Source organism: Ictidomys tridecemlineatus, chromosome 5, assembly GCF_052094955.1.
Source record: "Ictidomys tridecemlineatus isolate mIctTri1 chromosome 5, mIctTri1.hap1, whole genome shotgun sequence".
Classification (NCBI taxonomy): Eukaryota; Metazoa; Chordata; class Mammalia; order Rodentia; family Sciuridae; genus Ictidomys; species Ictidomys tridecemlineatus.
The window spans coordinates 16,102,578-16,123,911 of record NC_135481.1 but is presented as its reverse complement, the minus strand read 5'-3'; the positions used below and the strand labels follow the sequence as shown (position 1 = coordinate 16,123,911).

The 21,334-nt window shown below is 44.6% G+C and overlaps 1 protein-coding gene across 1 annotated transcript in view; it reads left to right on the top strand.

Annotated features, from left to right (window-relative positions):
• Positions 1-21,334, top strand: part of Iqch (IQ motif containing H) — a 134,891-nt gene that overhangs the window by 87,717 nt on the left and 25,840 nt on the right. The window contains exon 13 of the mRNA XM_040275165.2: positions 16,029-16,199. Within this exon, the coding sequence (XP_040131099.2) occupies positions 16,029-16,199 (171 nt within the window). The remainder of the gene's footprint in view (positions 1-16,028; positions 16,200-21,334) is intronic.

Here is a 21,334-nt window from a genome sequence, read left to right as displayed (position 1 = left end):
TCTAGTCTTAACTTTTTGAGTAACCTCTAAACTCTTTTCCTTGATGGCGACATCAATTTACATGCCCAACAACAATATATAAAGGTTGTACATCCTCATCTAAACTTGTTACCTCTCAACTTTTTGTTAATATCTGTTTTAATCCATTTTGTACTGCCAAAACAAAATACCTGAGACTGGGTAACTTTAAAAGAGGCTCATTTAGCAAAGTGTGCTGGAAACAACATGGTATGGGCATGGCACTCAGCTCTGGTAAAGGCCTCAGAGCAGATGATATCACAGTGTTGGAAGCAAGTGATAAATAAAGACAAAGAAATGTAATAACTTATCAGCTAACTTGTTCCAGGTGTGACCAATGAGAAACATAGTGTCATGATACACATGACTGGTAAAGAAGCAAGAAATATTCAGGAGCCACACCAGACTCACTTAGTACAACAACCTGCTTTCTCTAAAACTAATTCATTCCTGCACATTCAACCCACTCTCTAAGACCCATCTAGATCTGTTCATGAGGGTGGAAGCCCATGACCTAATCACCTCTAGGCCCCGCCTCTTAAAGCTCCCAGCTCGTGAACTTTGCAGGGGCAACCATACCTATACCACAGCCATAGCTATCCTAATGGGTGCGAGGCGATGTTTCCTTGTGATCTTAATTTGCACTTCCCTGATAATTAGTGACGGTGAATACCTTTCACTGGTGAGTACCTTTCATATGTCTTCTTTGGAAAAATGTCCATCAGGACCTTTGCCAATTTTTTAACCAGGTTTATTTTATTTTATTTTATTTTTATTTTATTTTTTGCTTTCAAGTTGTGTAAGTTACACAAAATTGTCTTCAATACTTATTTTAACTCAACTTTGGGAGGTGATAATGGAGCTTGAACTCAGGGCACTTGACCACAGCCACATCCCCAGCCCTATTTTGTATTTTATTTAGAGACAGGTCTCACTGAGTTGCTTAGCACCTCGCTTTGCTGAGGGAGGCTTTGAACTTGTGATCCTCCTGCCTCAGCCTCCCGAGCCACTGGGATTACAGGTGTGCACCACCACACCTGGCTTACCTCAGTTTTCCTGTGGTGTGATGACGTCTGGGGTAACTTGCTCTAAGCCTTCCCTGTTTCTTCAAACAGGACTGAGCCATCTCTTCCACCACAGGGCGCTGTGTTTCTCACTGGTCACACCTGGAACACATTAGCCGCCTGGCTCCACGGTCAATAAACACATCCTCGCCCACCCTGCCCACGCCACGTCCATCCCTGCAACCTATCTTCCCCTTTTTGTCTGTTAATATACAACTTCTCTTCCTCTAACATATGCTCCCAGCCCCTCATGGACTCTTCCTTAATTACTTCCCCTTCCTCCTCCAGCCTTTCAGAGCTGAAATTTGGATTGATGGTCAAGATAATTACTAATGATAGTATTAACTACTAATTGAATTTTTGTCATGGGCCTGGCATTGTTAGTATTTTACATACGATGACACTAGTCCTGTTCCCTGGAAAGTGGGTTTTATTTTGCCTTATTTACAAATGAGGAAATGGAGGCTGCTGTGATATGTTCAAGGTCACCCAGTCATGATGTGGCCAATCCAGAGTTCCCAGCATGGCTCCTCTGGGGCCCAGGTTGCAATCTCTCTCTTTCTCCGAGCAAACACCATGGCACTGCAGTGGATTGGGGGCAACTTCTTTTGTAAATTTCTTCTCCCTCTCCCACCACCATCACCAGAGAAAATGTAGGCTCTCTATTTCCTCAATATGCTTGTTGGATTGAATGGAGCCGCTTAAAGCCAGAAAACATGTTTCCTATTTTTTTAAATATATTCTAGCCTTGTGCTTAGCACATAAGGTAATCATTAAATGTTAATGACTAAGTGAGATGGAATAAAATCAGTGTTGTGGTAGCCATTTTTAAGCTTTAAGAGTTGAAATGTGCAGCCCATACACACCACCACAGCTGGGAGCCCCATATTGCCATCCAGCCAGAAGGTGGATTCACGGGACGGGAACACTGAAAACAGACACAAGAACGGTTCAGTCAGTTTCCAAACTGCTTCCTACAAGTAGCTGCTGCTTCCCCCCTTAATCATTTCACTATGACTAGCTGGCTAGGGAGAAATCCCGGGCAGACACCAAGGGTCCCAGGAGTTTAGAATGACCACAGAAGTATCCAGTCAAGGTTGGAGGCCATGTGGGCGAAGGGCAGTGTCCTTCCCATCTAGCTCGTCAAAAAACGCAAGCGAGCTGCCATCCAGGCATCCATTACGGGCTTCATCCTTCAGGACGGTGCCTTTGTTCTTCGAATTCGATTGATGAAGTGCAATCTCACATTTGAACACATATGAATATCAAAATGTATTTGGTGAGGAATGGTGTCTTGTGCTTACCAATTTCTACTTTTCTTTTTTTTTTCTCGTAGCACAAAATTTTCCCACTTTTTGCCAAAACCTTACTATGTAGCTTTTTAACTTAATTAAATATATAGGCAATTACTGACACCATCTGTCTTCATAAACACAGAACAAGAAGGGACACAAAAGACTGGAATCCAGAAGGAGATCCTTTAACAAACAAAATCCCCCAGTTCCACGGTAATAATGTTTATCTTTAGGAGCCCTTCTGTTATTTTAAATTATTTTTGGTTTTTTTTAGAAATGATGAATTTACGCTCTACTTAAAATGTGGTTGCGTTGGTATGATTTTTTTATAAAAAAGAAAATACCAGGTAATCCGTAAAACAAAAACTTAAACATGTCGTTGAACATCTGTTACTAGTACAGTCTAACACAGCACTTAAAATCCCTTAAAATCCCTGAAACCTTTATAAAGTTACATGAATCTTTTGCATAAATAGAACTGTTTTGGCAATATGTATATTCCTTTAAACATGTATTCCACTTTCTTAAACATAAGATTCATGGTGTTCCCTGTCGTTCCGAGCTCTTATGTGTAAACGAATGAAAAGGCGTCCCTTCAGGAAGGAGCTGCCTGACCCTCCACACCACATTCCTACCCCAGAGTACCTACCCTAAGGAGGGAAGTACGTCTGGATTTTGTGTTTTGAGGGGATGGGTACTGGGGATTGAACTCAGGGGCACTCGACCACTGAGCCACATCCCCAGCCCTCTTTTGTATGATTTAGAGACAGGGTCTCACTGAGTTGCTGAGTGCCTCATTGTCACTGAGGCTGGCTTTGAACTTGCCACCCTCCTGCCTCAGCCTCCTGAGCCTCTGGGATCACAGGTATGTGCCACCTTGCCAGGCAGTAGGTCTTTTTTTTAAGTTTTCTAGATTTTTCTTCAAATGTCTGTGTATGTAAATGATATGAAGTCCAACCATTGGAATCTGATCAGGCAAGTTAGAAACCAATCAAGTCCAAACAAACCAACAGAATTCACTGCCCTTAGGGAGAGCATCTCAGGAAATATGAGGAAGAACAAGGAGTCCTCTTAACGTTGGCAGCTACCACCAGGGAAGATGCCTGTGTCCCCCCAGCTCCTCTCTGAGTGCAGGGAGTGTGTCTGGAGTCTCTGTGGCTGTGGTGAAATTCCCCACCTCTGTAAACATGAAACTTCTACTCATGCTTAAGACATTTGGTCTCAAAGAATGTGCCATCCCAGATCATTGGAGGGAAATTCAGTTCTTGTATTTTGCATTTTTTATCCACTTGTTGATGAAGAAAATAAGAAGAAAATCATTTTACGATTATTTTTTACACATTGCCTCAAAGACTGTGTAAAAGGCTAAGCACACAGAAGCAGACCTGAAACTAGGAATTACGCTTATCTGGCCTTTAGCGCACTCTCCAGAGAGGAAGTTATATATTAAGAAACAGCTGCCAGTCCTGGTGGTGCAGGCCTGTAGTCCCAGAAGCATGGGAAGCTGAGGCAGGAGGATCTCAAGTTCAAAGCCAGCCCCAGCAACTTAGGGATACTCTGTCTCTAAATAAAATATAAAAAGGGCTGAGGATGTGGCTCAGTGGTTAAGTAGCCCTGGGTTGAATCCCTGGTACAGGAAGGAAGGAATGAAGGAAGGGAGGAAGGGCACATTGGATTTTAGGAGAAGAGGAAGGAAGAGAGAAAACACCTCCCACATCTCTTACTGCTGTTTCTTTCATTTGCAAGAAATGAAACATGGGGCTGGGGCTGGGGCTCAGTGGTAGAGAACTTGCCTTATGCACGTGCAAGGCCTTGGGTTCGATCCTCAGCACCACAAAAAAATAAATAAGTGAAATTAAAGTATTGTGTCCAACTACAATTAATATATATATATATATATATATTGTTGATTTATTTCTTTATATATATATATATATATATATAAAGAAAATGGAACCTAGGGACACCTAGGGACCCTGAATATCAGTGGGGCTGTCAGGTACAAGCAGCCAGAGGCCCAGCCCAGCAGCAGGGCCCTGTAAGCAGGTCGGGAGGCAGGGAGGGCACTCACTCGGGTGAGACTCCAGGTGACCCTCACTCAGCACCTCCTCAAAGGAAACCCTTCCCAGGGTCCTAGGACCCCACCCATGTGTTTCTGGAAAGAGCCGCCGGACTCTTCTTGGCCACAGGTGGAACCTTGGCTTTCTGCCTATCCTGAAGGACAGTATGTCCTGGTCCTCGTAGACCTCCTAGAGGATGCTCTCTCCGAGTGCTGTATAAGCAGATAATGGGAAGGTGAGGCAGAAGGGGCTTGGGGGCTTGCCCAAAGTCCCCCAGTAAATCAGAGGCCTTCCGCTTCAGAACTCTCCAGTACCTGCTACAGCTTCCCAGCCTGACTGGCCGCCTCCCAGCGCTCCCACCTTCTACCCAGCACGGCGCTGGCCTGGCAGGCAGTCCTCGCCAGAATGCAGCCCAGGGGGAGAAGAGGGCTTGCAGAGAGGCAAGGGTTTTAATCCTAGCACTGCCACTTAGCTGGGAGCTGGGTGGGCCTGGGTCTCCATCCTCACTGCATTAAAATGAGGGTCTCCACCCTCACCTCACAGGCCGCAATGAGGATGACATGAGAAAATGCCAGAGCGCCTTAACACTTAGTAGACACTTAGTGTGTGCCCGCTCCCCTTCCTCTCCTTCCCCACGTCTCCCTCCTGCAGTCGGCCCACATGTGGTCAGATGTCGGCTTTCTCAATATCACTGCCATAAAACAGATCTGTCAACCCCCGAGTCTGTTGGCAGCAAAGGCAAAGTCACAGAACCCACCTTCACCTCCAGGTACCTGGATCCCTGTAGGAAGCATGTCACCTGAGACCCAGCCCATCACCAAATCACCCAAGACTGTTGGATTATTGGATTCACCTGGTGAGGATGAGGATGTCCCCGTGGAGGGGCCGGAGCCTGGTGGCGGCCCATGCCTCAGAGGGCAGGCTGAGGGGCTGCGGCGGGAGGAGGTGCACGTGTCTGGGACACAGCTTTCTGTGTCACATGCCCCCCATCTGACCAGCCCTGTCTCCCGGGGTGGCCAGGCCCAGCCCCACCTGTGCAACAGCCAAGTCCAGATGAAAGGCTGCAGTGGGAAGAGGCAATGGCTGTCTAGAAAGGTGACCCTGCGTCCTCCGACCTCCTTGAGCCTTTTTTTAAAGGCATATTCTTTTTTTTTTAATACTTTTTTTAAGCTATTGATGGACCTTTATTTTTATTTATTTTTATGTGGTGCTGAGAATCGATCCCAGTGCCTCATGCATGCTAGGCCAGTGCACTACCGCTGAGCCCCAGCCCTGACCCTCCTTGAGTCTTTTTAATGATACCCATTTTCCAATCTGCCATTTCCAACTGAGCCCCGGGTTTTATCCCTCATGGTCTCTAGTTTTCTTTGGTCCATGAAAGATATTTGTTAGCCATACATGGTAAAGCTTTTTAAATTTTTGACTTGAAAAAGACCAGAGTTTGGGAGGTGGTTGATGGCAGGGGTCCCACGTTCAGGATTATGTATACACTCAACTATGTTCAAACAAAGGACCACACCAACTGTATAAGTGTCTACCCTACAGTGAATTTTCTGTAAACTAAGTTCTGTGTGTGTGTGTGTGTGTGTGTGTAATCACTTTATTGAAACTACCACACTGAATTTCACCTGTTTAAAGCATACACTTCAGTAGTTCTTAGTATATCCACAGACTTGTGCAACCATCAATATTATCTAATTTTAAAACCTTCCCTCACCCTCAAAAGAAATTCTATACCTACTAGTCACTCCCCACACTTCCTGCTCCTCAGATGATAGAAACTACTTTCTGTCTCTATGGCATGATTTCCTTATTCTGGACATTTCATATAAATGAGATCTTATAATAATCTTTTGTGACAGTTTTATTTCAATTACAATGTTTTCACTGTTCAATCACATTGTAGCATGCATCGATTGTATCAATCATTCCTTTTTTATGGCTTCATAATATTCCATTGTATAGATGTACCACTTTTTATCTATTCACCAGTAGATGGCTAGATATTTGCATTGCTTCCACTTTGGAGCCACCATGAATGACATTGCTATGAACATTCATACATGGGTTTTTCGTGAACATGTGTTTTCATTTTCCTTACTTATCTACCTTGGATTACAATTGGTGAGTCATGGGGCAACTCAAAGTCTAGTTTTTTGAGGAATTGCCAAACCTTTTTTCAACGTGGCAGCATTATTTTACCATTTTGCTAGCTGTATTTGAGAGGTCTAATTCTCTTTGTCGTTGCTAACTCTTGTTATTATCTTTTTTATTTCTGGCATTCTTGTGGGAGTGAATGAAGTGCTATCTCTTGTGTCTGTGCTTTTGAGGATGATTTCTTCCCTTTGTGTCATTTAATTGAATCATTTAACAAAGATTTATTGGCACTGCTTCTATCAGGAGTGCTGTGCTAGTCCTTGTGGGGGATGGAAAACAGAGGCCCATGATCTTGGTTTCATTCTTCTCTGTGGAAACTCCCTAATGTACAGACTTACCTTGGACTTGGAATAGAGAACTCTGAGCTCTCATCTGAGCTCCATTCCCAAACAGGGCTCTTCCCTTCCTTCTTGGAGCCTTTGTACTGCATGGATCTAGGGCTGGACTAGACAACTCCATGGCCTGAGCTTCGGCACTACTCGTTTCCTGCAGACATCTTCTGCAACAAAGATTATGCTTTATAAAAGATTCTGCATTCCTAGGGCTGTCAGGAAACTGGGAGGGCAAGATGAACTCTGCTGCCCGTTCACCACACTCACCGGGGCCAGTGCTGCCTGCTCATCCTCACCAAGACAGGGCCTTGCTGGGCATGGCAGTCTCTGGGTTGACAAGGGCCATGCACAGGGATCCTTTCTGCTGGCAGCTGTGTCACATGAGTTCTTCTGCTTCGAAAGTCCACACCAAAACCTTTCAGAGATCATTTGTGATAGCATTAAAGGAGCACTTCCCAACAGCCTGGATATTTGTACCATGAAAACTAAAGAAGGATCACATTCAGTAGGGGATTAGAGTGTTCCATTGCTATGGGAAGAAGCGGACACGGTTATTAGTCCTACAAACCTGTACTGGGTTATAAAAATTGGGTTTTTGTGTTTTATTAGAGTTGAGTGCTTCATGACAAAATAAGAAAGTTGTCTTCCAAAGAATTCATAGTAACCGATGTGATTCTGCAATCTGTATACGGGGTAAAAATGGGAGTTCATAACCCACTGGAATCAAATGTATGAAATATGATATGTCAAGAGCTATGTAATGTTTTGAACAACTAATAATAATAATAAAGTAAGAAAATACTTAAACAGGAAAAAAGAAAGAAAAACGTGTATGTGATTCTGTACCCTGGAAATATAAATAATATCAGGTGTCTGGATTCCAAGGCCATCAGTCTTGAAACCAACAGAGGGAAGATGATAAATTCATAGAGTTAATGGAAGAAACTTGGGAGAGAAGCACAGAAGACGAGAGTGTGTTAAAAGATTTGTGATTTTTTTTTTACAAAGGTGAAAAATATAAGTATAGCTGCTGCTGATGCAAGTTTACATTTCAAGATGTTTGTTTGTTTGTTTATTGTGGTGCTGGGGATTAGAACCCAAGGCCTTGTGCATGCAAGGCAAACACCCCACCAACTGAGCTGTTTATTTTGGATACCTATATTAATTTTAAATATAGTTGTGGTACATCCTGTAAGAATTTCCAAAGTGACAGAGAATTTCTGGCACGCGTGCATACACACACACACACACACACACACACACACACACACAGCTTTATATTAATAATTAGCTGGTAATTAGGTGTCATAGAGCTAGACCAAGGATCAGGAACTTGGTCTTTGATCCCTGTTTTCCCCCTAATTATGGGACCTAGTCAAGTTAGTTCATCTCTCATAGTCGTCATCCGTAAGATGAGAAGGTGGGCGATGAAGGTCACCCATCCCTAGTCAGCCAGGATGGGGCTGATTAAGACCTCCGAGGCCCTGAAGGCTTTCCGTTTGAGAGATTTCAGCTACCCCACAGCACAGCAAGTGTGTTAAAATGCCTCCTCATGTAGTATAATTTAGATGTGACTTCCTACGAGTTGTGCTACATTTGACTGACAGGATCCACTTTGTGGATATTTTTTAAACACTTACGGTTATTTTGCAGTTTTCACATTTGGGAGCCAGTAATGTGGTTTTTGTTTTGTTTTTGGAATCCAAACATTTTGGAGGCCTTTGAAAAACCATGAGGCCCTAAGCATGGTGGACCCCCCTGGCCCTGAGAGTTCAGTGTCAAAGCCCAGAATTTTTGCTGCTTCTGACCCCACAGACTCCAAAGAACCAATACAAGACAGTGTCCAGGGCGGGTGGTAGAGAGAATGGATAAGAGACAGCCTCATGGGGCTGTGACTAAAGTAATGCCCAAAAGGATAAACAGCACCAATAGAGCCAGAAGGGAAGGTCTCCAAGATGAACACCAGTCTGGGTTGCTCACCACCAAGTGACCTTCTCACATGACCTTCTCACAAAGGGTCCCCATCCCGGCTCCAAGAGCCTGGGCTATCCCAGAAGTCGCCACTAGGTGGCAACAGGCCAAGAGGCTGCTTGTCCCCTCTGCTTGCCTATTGATTTTTTTATGGAATGCAAATATCTCATTAAATATCATAATCATATTAATATTTTACTCATTGAAAATCCTCACAATTCAATGTGTCCCTTCTTTAAAATTAAGTACCAGCTGTGTTTACCACAGTGGAGATCTCAGCACTGTAAGGCATTTCAGTGATCCAAATAGGGAATAGAAGAGATGTCATTTATTAACTGCCTGGGAGAACATGTTCTCCTTTTAGAGCTAGAATTCTGAAGCCTGTTTTTTCTCCCCATCTCTGAGAAGTTTTCAAGAATTCTCAAGTCAAAGGTCAAGAAATGAGTTCTCCTTGGCCCTACAGTGACCTGCTCACACCCTATCTCACATAGTCCCAGAACCCTTAAGACAGCCCTCGGGGACAAATGCCATTGGGCTGGCATCCACAGATAAGGAAGCAGGCCCGGAAAGGGGAAGGAAGTTGCTCAAGACCATGAGGGCAGCAAGGGCAGGTCGGCACTCCCAGCCAGGCCCTAGAATTCTGGCCTGGAGATCTTTCCAATCCAGGGGAGCCATTCATTCACCCCCGACAAGCCCCACTCCTCTCTAGTCCCCCTTACCTTCAGCTGCTGCCATTTCTGCCCCCACCCAGCTGCCCCATCCTTCTCAACTTTATTTTGCCTTGGCCTAACATGGTGAGAAGCAGCAGCCTGCCTCTGCCCAGTGTCCCCTGTGGAAGGCCTCACCTGTGCCCAACCAGAGAGACCCTGAGCTGCAGGCCTGACAGTGACAACAGAGAAAAAGCTGCCCCCAGGCCAGGGACTGAGTCTGCTTGAAAACGACAGCGCAGCCCAGCGCGGCTCTGGACTGCACAGCTGAGAAAGGAGCGAGAGCCCCTGGAGTCTCAGTGCCCGCTCTGGAACACTGACCAACAAAGGGACCTCAGAAGTCCCACACTCACACCTGCAGTCTCCACTTTCCCCTCTCAGCCATTCCGGTGGCTGTCTGCGCTCTCTGGAAATGTTAACTTCCTCCTCTCAGCTTATGCTGGGCAAACGTCTTGGCGACATCTTTGAATCCTTCTCTTGGTCTCTTACCCCATATCTGACCCACTGGCAAGTCCTCTGGGCTCTACCTTAAAGCATCTGTAATCTGGCCATTCCCCCCAAACCCCCCATTGTCACACTGAGGGAATCACTGTCCTCTCTCACTCAAGTTACAGCAATAGCTTCTTAACTGGACTCCCTTTCTCCCTCCCTGCCCCTCCTGTTTTCTTCACCCTTTAAAAGCAGAAGTTAGAGCATATCACGCATCTGCGCAACGCCCTCCAATGAAGTTCCCACCTCCACAGTTGTACATGGGAAATAAGTCTTTGGCTCTGTACTTAGCCAAACCAGAGGGACAGAGGGACCTTGGCCTATCCATGGTTGGATTATCCAACAACCAACCAGAGGAGCTGGGCACACTGGCTGGCTTTTGCAGCTTAGCCACCCTTGTGGGGACACATGAGTTTGATGAAGGGCTTGGACTTGCTCAAAAAGGAATCAAGTGATCCTGTCCAATGGTGGATTTTCTGTGAATCTGAAAAAAAGCAAGGGCAGGGAGATGACTCACAAATTTCTTCACCAAGGAGGACAGGTCTCGCATCAGTTTATTCTGAAGGTCAGATACCATTTCTGTGGTAGCTGAGCTGTCAGTACTTCTTCTCTCAAAGTTGACTTAGATAAAGAATAAGTCTTTTAAATTTTTTTGTTAACGAGGTGGGTAAATGGTCACAACTCCCAGTTAGCCTCATAGGTGCATCTCGTGTGGAAGGAAGGTCCACCAGGTCTATTATACTCCAGTGACTAGGAGGAAAGTGTGACCCGGAGAGACAGCCTGCTGTGAATCTCAAGTATCTGTCTCAGATCTTGATACCAAAACCTTGGGACTTTAGCAAGCCACTTATCCTGTCTGGAGCCTCCAGTTCTTCTCCTTACAAAAAGAAAATGATAAAAAGAAGAAAGAGAAAGAGAGGAGGGGTGGGGAAGGAGAGGAAGAGAAGGAGGAGGTGGAGAGGAAGGGAGAGGAGGTGGAGAAATGGGGAGGGGAGGAGGAAGAAGAAACCTTGAAATGAGTCTGTAAAATACCTACGGATTCTTAAAGCTCTGAAACTCTTAATTCTTCGATGAATGTTATTCCATCTATGAATTACTCCCTCCCTGCCATACCTAACCCAATGCCTGTCAGGTTGGCCAGAGTCAAGACCAAGCCCTATGTTACAGATCTTTATTTGCATTTGGAGACAGTCCCAGAACGTAGGGCCTGAGCACATCTGCCCACATCTGCATGCTCTGCCACCCATCCATCCCGCCTGTCACTGGAAAGAGGAGAAGCAGCAGGGATGAGCAGGCGGCCTCCATCTGCCTGGAACACCTAAGGCAAAAAGGGTCTCTCCCCCACCCCTCCCCACACAAGAGCATGTAGTTACCTTGTTATCCCAAAGAACCTAGGACCCGTCTACTGGCTCTCACATGCCGGGGCCTCTGGGTGAAGCTGCAGTGAGTGCAGCCCCCAGCCCGGTGGCATTCAGGGTGGTGGAGGGCTGGGGCCTCAGCAGTACTTCTCTTCTCCCCTCACTCCTACTGGCCCTCCTTCTTTGCTAGTTGCAATGGACTTCTTTGCCAAATTTCCTGGTAGCCCCCTTTTAAGAAGTTAACCCAAAAGAAGTTGAAAACAATTTTTATGTTTTTAACCCAAAGTATTATCATTTCAACCTGTAGTCCATATGAAATGTTATGGATAAAAGATTCTACGTTCTTGTTGGCATCCTCATGTTGGAAATCTGGCGTGTCTTCTACACTGACAGCACGTCTCCATTAGGATCAACCACATTGCAAGTGCTCAGTAGCCACAAGTGTTCAACAGCTCACGAGCAGAAAGAGATTAGATTCTAAAGTTAATATCCAAGTCCAAAATTTAAAATGAGATGAAATGAGAGGTGCGGGGGAGCCTAGGGGATGCGGAGGAGGTGCTCCAGGAATATTGGCTCCATTTGAATCTGAGCCCATCCTGGAGAGACACCGGACTCCTTTTCAGCTCCCCTCCATGGCTACCCTATTAGCGCCAGCTAGACAGATCTAGAACATGCATGAAGTCTATATGCAATTGTAGTTATCATTCTGCTAATATCAGATGGATGGTTAACATTCTGTATATTCTCATGTAGTTTTTTGTATACATATTATTTTTGCAAAGCTGATAGTCCTTGTGTAAATTTCTATCTTCTTGTTGTTTCCTGCTTCTTTCTAAATCATCAAGTTATCCACAACCATCATCTCTCAGGATAATACCACAGACTGCCCTACCCTTGGGTGTGTCCTCATCTTCTAATTCAAGGACAGCTACCATTTTTCAAAATTAAGAAAGGCTGACTCAAAAGCCTTTGTGCTGCTGTGTTCTTAGGCCTTGATGTAAGTCTCTCTAACATTTAAGCCATCTTTTTAAAAAAATATTTATTTTTTTAGTTTTAAATGGACACAATATCTTTTTTATTTTTATGTGGTGCTGAGGATCAAACCCAGTGCCTCACGCATGTCAGACCAGCGCACTACCATTTGAGCCACATCCCAAGCCCCTAAGCCATCTTTAACAAAATGATTTTTTGAACCTCATCAACCAAACAGTAATCCACAAGTGATGTCTGATGGAGAGCTGGGACCCCTTTGGTTCTTGTCCTGCACCTTTGATACCTGGCTCTGTGACCTAGAGCAAACCACTTCACTTTCCATGCCAGAGTTGCTCCATTTATAAAGTAAACTGATTGCATGAGGTGATTCCAGCTCTAACCTTCAGTAACGTTTCCCCTCTCCCTCACATCTAATCAATTAACCCGTCAAGCTAGTCATTACAAGTCATTATAAGCAAGTCATGTCAAAGCCACCACCAACAAACTGTAAAATCCATCCACTTGTGCCATCCCTGTTCACAGTGTCTTTGTACAGGTCACCGTCACCGCTTGTCGAAGTTGTGTATTCAGTGCAGAAAGAGATTTCGGTTCTAAAGTTAATATCCAAGTCTAAAATTTTAAAAATCAGATGAAATGAGAGGTGCGGGAGAGCCTGGGGCACACAGAAGAGGTGCTCCAGGAATATTGGCTCCATTTGAATCAGAGCCCAGCCTGGAGAGGCACCCCGCTCCCCTTCAGCTCCCCTTGGAAAGGCTGGGGGGAGTTCACGGTGCAGCTTGGAATTGCGGATGCGCCCTGCCGCGCCAGTCCCTGCCCTGCACGCTGGGCGCTTTGGGAAGACAAAGACTCAGCAGCTTCCCCTGAAGGGCTGACGGTCTAGAGGGGGAGATAGGAACCCCAGTACACAAAACAAGCACGCCTCAGGCGGTGTCTTCAGTGGAAAAACCAGATGGAGAGCAGAACAATTATCTGAGCAAATCAGGCAAGCCTGCTGTTGAGGAAAAGGCTTTAGGAAATTTGTTCTACTATTTCTATATTACTTTGTGAACCAAGGAATGAGGGCGGCCTGGAAAAGCAAAAGTACTTTTCTTCTGGAAAGTCCAGAGCTCCCGTCTGTGCTGTCTCAGGCTAGCCCGGATGCCACTTTTCCATCTTAGCATCCTCATGGGTAAAATGGAGCTGGGATGATACCAACCTTGCCCACATCCAGTGGCCTATCGACTGGGTTGCTCTGAAGTTGACCAGTTATGAAATGGGGAGCTTGAGTAGCTCCAGAGACAGCCCAGAATGTCTCTCCTAAAAACCTACTGTTAAAGGGAATGTTTTATATTGAACTTTATAATCTATAAGACAATTTTATGCATTTTCCCCCCAAACACCGTGTAATACATATTATCATTTGCTTCTTTGACACCTAAGGATACAGAAGTAGAGAAAGCCTCAGACTTGCTTAAGGCCCCCTACACATGGGTTTTCTGACTCTGTAGTTCTCCATCTTTGCCCAATACTGTGCTGCCTCCCTACTAAAATCCTCATCACCAAACAATAATACCATTAGCATAAATATGAACACTGTTTGTTATATACATTTCCCTTTGATCAAGAGCACTAAGACATCAAAGAAGCTCTAGGGGAAAAAAAAAGTGCCCCGCATGGGAGAGCAGCAAGTTCACTTTCTCCTGTGAAGGAACAGTAACTGTCCCCATCTGATTTACATTTTATGCCATACAGCAGGAAATATTTAAGTTGACAAATAGGATATTTACAACTGCAATAGATACTTGGCAGTGAGTTTTTAACAATTGTTGCAAATGTGATTTATTTGCTATTATAAAAGGGCATTACTGTGCGAATATGACTCCTGAAATTAGCTTCAGTTTAGCAAGGGGCCTTGACAGCTTGACCCCTTAATATCCTTATAATGATGCCATTTACATTCAATGCTTACTCAAGTCACTCACTGCTAGATTTGTTTGAGAGGAGTCCACTCTAGGGCAGATGTATTATGTATTTTAACATACAGAGTTGGTGAGTGGGGCACTTGTAGGCTTTCAAAGAGGAAAGAAATATTTAATCAAGTCTTCATGAAAATGTGTTAGTTTCCAACTTCCTACAGTGAAAATGCATTACTGCTAATTACAGCACGCTGCAGAAATACAATACTTCATGTTTTCTCCACAAGACACTTCCATGGCATGGATTGTATTAAGCAAGAACATGCACTGATCCTCTGCAACTTCAGTTTTTAATTTGACCAGAAAGTCAGTGCAGGATCCATGCCATCTCCTCCACCAGGGAATGGGCAGAGGGTGGGCTCGGAGGCAGGCAGAGCTGGATTTGAGTCCCAGCACCCCTGCTTCCTATCCCTGTGCACTTGGGACCACCCTGAACTTGTTTCTTCATCCGTAACATCAGGCTGTGGATTGGGGGTTACTATAAAGATCTGAAGAAAGGTTACAATAAAGACCTGTCCGTACTTGACACATGTTGCTTGGTTAAATGTCGCTTTTGGGATGCATCCCTGACATCCCTAGGTAAAATCTGTCTGCGCTTTCTTTCTGCTTTATTCCCCCACGTTACTGTATTCCAGACTTCGTTGTATGGTAACTGATTGAATATATGTGTACCCGACTCCACCTTCTTGATGACAGGACCTGTGCCCATGGTTTGCCTTTGACTCTCCAGTGACTGGCACAGTGATGTCCCTGGAGCATTGAACTGAGGAGGATCCTGGGGTGCTTCTCGATGCAGTGGGAGGTGGGAAATGACAGGGTAATAAAGTGGATCTGTCTGAGGAGAATCAGGAGAGGCTGCACAGGAGCCTTCTCTGTCATTGTCTAACACATAGTAGATGCTCACTGAATATTTGTCCAAGGAATTAATGGACTTTGCTCGGTTATCTTGTAGGTGACAGTAATGTTTAATTCAATTAATGTCATTTTGTTTTTAATGATTCCTAGTGTTCTTCCCTACTTTTTGAAGCATTTTCACTTTTAATTCAGCATTAAAAGTGAAGTGGGGTGTCCATGAGACATAAAAATGTAAAATGGCGGTGGAGCTAAGCCTTACAGGCCAACCATCAGTTTCCCTTTAAAATCATGTTGGGTTTCCCAGAGGTCAACACTGCTTTTTTCCCCCCATTTCAAGGCAAACTACCTCTCCTCTTACTCACTCACTCTTCCCAGCTCATTCTCTCTCACTCTTTGCCCTCTTTCTTCTCTTTCTTTAGCTTCCCATCTCCTGACACATTTGCTCAGTAGAAAACATTACACTGAACACCTCTGAAATGCCAAGTCACAGGCGAAAAAAATCCAAGTCGACCCGAGCCTTTCGGGAAGCTCCTTCTGTTAGATTTGATCTGTTATTTTCATCTCTGTAACTTTCCATGTAACCTGGAATCCTCTGATTGGAGTCAGACTCCATCCCCTAGCTGAACGATGCAGAAAGAAGCAACAACATCTCCATCAAGTCCCCTGGTCACAGGTGTGGTCCCCTCTACTGGGGTTCAGGCTGGTTAGGGGTGGCGGGGCCTTTCCTTTCTCTCCCCATCTCACCCTCACTTTCCCGGCTCCTGTTTTGATCAGGTATGGGCAACGGACCTCAACATCTCGTATAGTGACCAGCTGGCCCTGACTCAGCTCACCCTGTATCTGACGAATGGCCATCTGGATTGCAGTTTGAGCATCCTTAAAGTGCCCCCCTACGAACCAAGGAAAGAAAGGAGATTGAGGCCCTGTGGCTCCCTGACAGAGCCGGTAAGCAGCAGACGCTTCCTGACTGTCCCCACGTCCAGCAAGGCTCAGCCGCTGCGTGCAGAGCTCCTTGATTAGAGAAGGGAGGAAGCTAGTTCTGACACACCCCACATTTTCCAGCCCAAACTGTTTTTATTTTAAAGTTTTCAACCTCTTGATCCAATATTCTACAGAACTGCTCTGCTTCGAGTCCTCAGGGTCAAGTTATTCAAAACTGCCCTGTCACCTCTCCTTCAAGGTGCCTCCATTCGGAGGCTGATAAGAGACCCCCTAGCGCCACATCCACTCAACAACCAGGTCATATTTGTTCTGGCCCTTAAACGCCTCACCCCTGCCCCTTCTCTGCCTCCAGGAAGGTATTGCCTGGGTTTCTGCTTTCATTATCTCACACTAGATACTGGCTAAGTTTCCCTGTCCCCTAGGTCTCTCCTTGTCCTAATCATACATTACAATCAAAGCAGCAAGGTAAAAAGCAAATCTGCTACTTGGGATATTTAAATAACACCTGTGACCTTCAGGAAAATCTCCACTCCAACTTCCCAGCTTGGTTAATGAGGCCCTTCGTGACCTGTCTCTTCCAACAATCACAGCCTCCCTTCTCATCACTAGCCCCTGGAAAGGGTGGCTGAGACCAGGTCCTGCAGCTGGTTGAGAGTCACCAACCTCAGCACCTGGATAGCCAAGGGTAGGTCTCCACGGAGACACAAGATACTTGGTCCAACAATCAAAATTGATCGTGCAGAGAAGGATCAAAGGTCGAAAGTACCTAATGGCCCTTAGTGTAGGAGTGTCTTGGGGCTCTCCAGCCACATCTGCTGTGACAAATGCCAAGGGTTTCTTCTGCTTCTACAGCAGTAGGCTTCAAGCCCTTTTGGCAAATGAAGCACCACTTGAAATCCAAATATAGAAAACAGATCAAAGAGGACTCCATCCTAGTGTCCCAGAGATACCTTTTCAGATCAGCGTCTCCTGCCTCTGCTGAATCCCTTTGGGTCTAGGAGATGCCTCTGGATTTAAAGGACCCTGTTTGACTCTGGCCAGGCTCCACAGTCTCCCTAGAGAGTGTGCCTGGTATCTTAGGGCTCAAATAGCTTCCCGCTTCTCCTCCTCCCTCAGTCCAGTTGTCCTGTGAGTTACCAGCCAGGACCTCATTCACAGGAATCCCCTGGATGTCTGCTGATTAAGAAGAGAGGCAGAGCTGGACACAATGGTGCATGCCTGTAATCCCAGTGGCTTGGGAGGCTGAGGCAGGAAGATCTCAAGTTCAAAGCTAGCCTCAGCAAAAGCAAAGTGCTAAGCAACTCAGTGAGACCCTGTCTCTAAATAAAATACTAAATAGGGTTGGAGGTGTGGTTCAGTGGTTGAAGGCCCCTGAGTTCAATCCCTGGTACCAAATAAAGAAAGAAAGAAGGGAGGCGGAGTGGGACTAGAGAGATTAATTAGGCCCCAGGACCTTGCTGAGAACCAGTGTCTCACAGCCCCACCTGTGGCCTTTATCTTCACTAAAGGGAGCTGTGAACCCCAGGTTCAGTACCAGAGGGAGAGGGCAGTAGCATGTGAGTCTTTTTGGCTAGTGAACCTAACCGCAGGACACTTCCAAAAGGAAGCTAGCTGGAAGCTGAGTTGGTTTTCAACACAAGCCTTCCAAAGACAACTCACCACACTAAAGTAGCTTTACAAATTGTGAGCAGAAGTTGTACTTTGAATTAGAAGCACTCTGCCATTTTCCCAATTGCCGCTAGGTTTCGTTCCTAGCTACATGCCACAGATGGGAATTCTCCTGTGATCAAGAGTGTTAAACACTTTTAGGAACTGCCTGTACACAAGACAGAAGCATTACGATCTTCAATAATTCAAATGTCTCTACAGTAGGAAAGCCGTGCAGGGTCTCTGATGCAGGGAGACATTCAAAGCGCTTTTGGTGTTAGAGAGAAAGATGGATGCACTCACCCTGGTGCCACTGTGCTTGTGTGTGCACATGTGATTAGGCTGTGCTTTTTTTTTTTTTTAAAGAAGCATGTACAGATGCATACACAGCACAATTTGCAACCAATTGAAGCCTCCTGAACAAGTGCGAACAAACCGCAATGCGTCAGGCTTGCAGTTGACAGTCCCTTTTGAAGACCAAGAGGAAGGAAATACACAGAGGAAACCACTATGAGAATGAATGCAGTCACAACCACTGCCTATCAAATACTCCCGTCTGAGTCTATTTCTTTAATAATGTGTTATACAGAGATAGGAAAAGAAAAAAAAAATGTTCTGGACTACCAGAAAGGACTCAGAGTTGTCCCAAGTCACAAACAGGTGGCTGGACTGTTTAGACCTGATTAGACCAGGTGAGAAACTCCTGAACCTGTCTCCTCCACAGATAAGCACTTGAAGGTGTAAACAAATGAACCTGAAGGTGAGAAATCCCAAGTGTGCCTGTTTTAGAAATAAGCAAAAAATCACTTTTGAACTTTTAATTAACGTTCTGTCATAATCGGCACACACAAAAAAATCATCACTCCTTTCTATCTGTTTTCACTGGGCCCCTCTTTCTGGACCCTCTAAGCCACTGCTGGCGAGTGGCCGAAAGGGAATATCTTTCTCAACGTCTTAAAACAACCCAAGTCATTTATACACATCTTAACAGCACATGATCTGTAATGAATGATTAAGTAAAACCTTTTGTGTTAAATTATGATGTTAATAATGATTCTGTCTCCCGTAATTTATTATGAATTCTCAAATGCTTCGGGTTTGATTTTGATAGAATGCAACAACAATGGAGTTTATGCGATGACTTTATTTTTAGAACTTGTTCTTTGAAGGCACACATTTCCCCACTACCGCTGCTACTGTAATTATGTACAAAACCAATCACTCATTAGAGTTAGGATACATTATCTTCTAGACAGATGAGGCTAAATAAGCAACACATTAATAATTCAGAGAGCAGTTCATTATGCATGTGGATGCCTGCTTCGTAACTGAAATAAGAACCTCATCAGCCTCTGCCAACCCTTAAACAATAGTTCTGTGTTATTGCAGCCACATTCCAGTTTACGCTTGTTAAACTGCTACTTGGATTATTTTATCAAACATTCATTTATTTGTGGTCCCTTACTGCCGAGAACAGATTTTGGAAGCTCCTTTTTTAAGTTAATGATTTGAGCAATGGGTGTTATTAATTCTCAGAATATTATAAACATGATTAATTTTCAGGCAGAGATTTATTACATAAGGATTTCAACTATGTCAACTGAAATGCATCACTGTCAAAACAAGTATCATGGCGAAAATAGAATATGCTCCACACTTCAAATGCTGGTGCTCAGAACTAAATCAATTTAAATTGTGGCTGAAGCAAAATTATATTCTCCAGTGAAAAGGAGTATTTCGAGCTTCCTTTATTTAGCTTGAAGCACTCTTGTTAGATTGTGATTTAGAAAGGTAGTTTAATAAGACTAGACTTCTACCAATAATGCTTTGTCTTTTATTTTTTCCCCGTTTTTGTAGAAAAGGCTTGCTTCTGAAATTCCCACATGTTCTCCATGTGGCCAGGGAATCTGGAGTGAAGGGCACTGGCCTGGGAGTCAGGCATCATGAGTTCTGATCTTGTCCCTGGCCTCAGTTTCCTTATTTTGAGAATAAGGGAGGGTTAAATGATACCGACTTCTCTTGAGCAAGCTGATTTTCGGGCCTGTGGGAAGGAGCTCTGTTTCCAGCCCACCTGGGCAACTTCAGCTGCGAAGGAACATGGGAAAGGCATGTCCTCCATACTGTGGCCTTTCCTGCATGGAGCTGCCCTCCCCCAGAAACTTCTAGAAAGGCATAATATTGTTATGACAGTAAGTCTTCATCAGCCATCACCTTAGCTGTATGAGTTAATACTTTCAGCAAGAATCAAGAGGAAATAAATCCAGAAGGTATTTACTCAACATGTATTCGTGCCTGACATTCAGAGGCTGTGTGCGCTGGCACACACCTGTTATCCAGTGACTCGGGAGGCTGAGGCAGGAGGATCACAGGTTCAAGGCCAGCCTGAGCAACTTAGTGAGACCCTGTCTCAATGTAAAACATAAAAAGGTCTGGGGATGCAGTGATAAAGTGTCCCTGGGTTCAATCTCTAGTACACACACACACACACACACACACACACAAGAAAAACAACAACAACAACCACAAAACCAACAACCACAGAACATAAGGACAAGCAGCAAAGAGTTCCAGATTTATGGAAGGATACAATTAGGCAGCAGATAACTATGCCGCATATGTTAGTATGATGATAACATCCAGAATGCAGTGAGCCTTTCTCCACATCAGGTATTTGATACAGGCTTTACAGGAATCTTTTTACAACTCAATATATTAAGCAATTACTGTTATCATGTTTATTTTTAGATAAGAAGATCAAGGAATGTTAAGAAATATTAAGCAACTCAGTAAAGGTTGCTCAGCAAGCAACTGATAAAGCCAAGATTTAACATCAGGGTTGTCAAATTTCAAGGCTTGTATGTTTACCCTGACTCACCCTGGCTGAGAGTCAGGGATCCTGCCGCAGAGGAGGTGACACTCATCCAGAGGAAGTCTCTGGATGAAGCCATCAAGAAAACTCTTTCTCCAGAGGAGCATCCCTCCCCCTGTGGACTGAGGCTGTTAGTAGGCATGGTGCCTTCAGGAGCCGGCTACCTGTCTGCTCTGAGCTCAGCCAAAATTCAGTAGCACTCTATGGGCTGGATGGGTATGGACAAGTCTTGGATTTTGGAAAAGAAACAAGATTTCAATATAAACAGCAGAAAGTATGGTTTTCCATACTTTTGATTGTGTCACCTATACCATGAGCCCTAGAGATAAGCTTTTCTATATTTTTCTAAAACATTTCCCACAGAAAAATACTCAGGAAGTAACATTTCAGCTCTTCAAAATCAAGTTTAATGGCGTTCTTATTTAAGTTTTTGAGGTACATATAATTTGCATGATTCAAAAAGCCAGTCCTTCTGATGGCTATGAAGCCTATTGCCCAGCTCCCACCTCACCCCACAATGATCACCTCCACTCTCAGGGCTTGTGTGTGCTTTCAGCATATCTTTTGTACAGACAAGTAAATATACACATAGAAGATCTCTCTCCCCCTTTATATCCAAAAC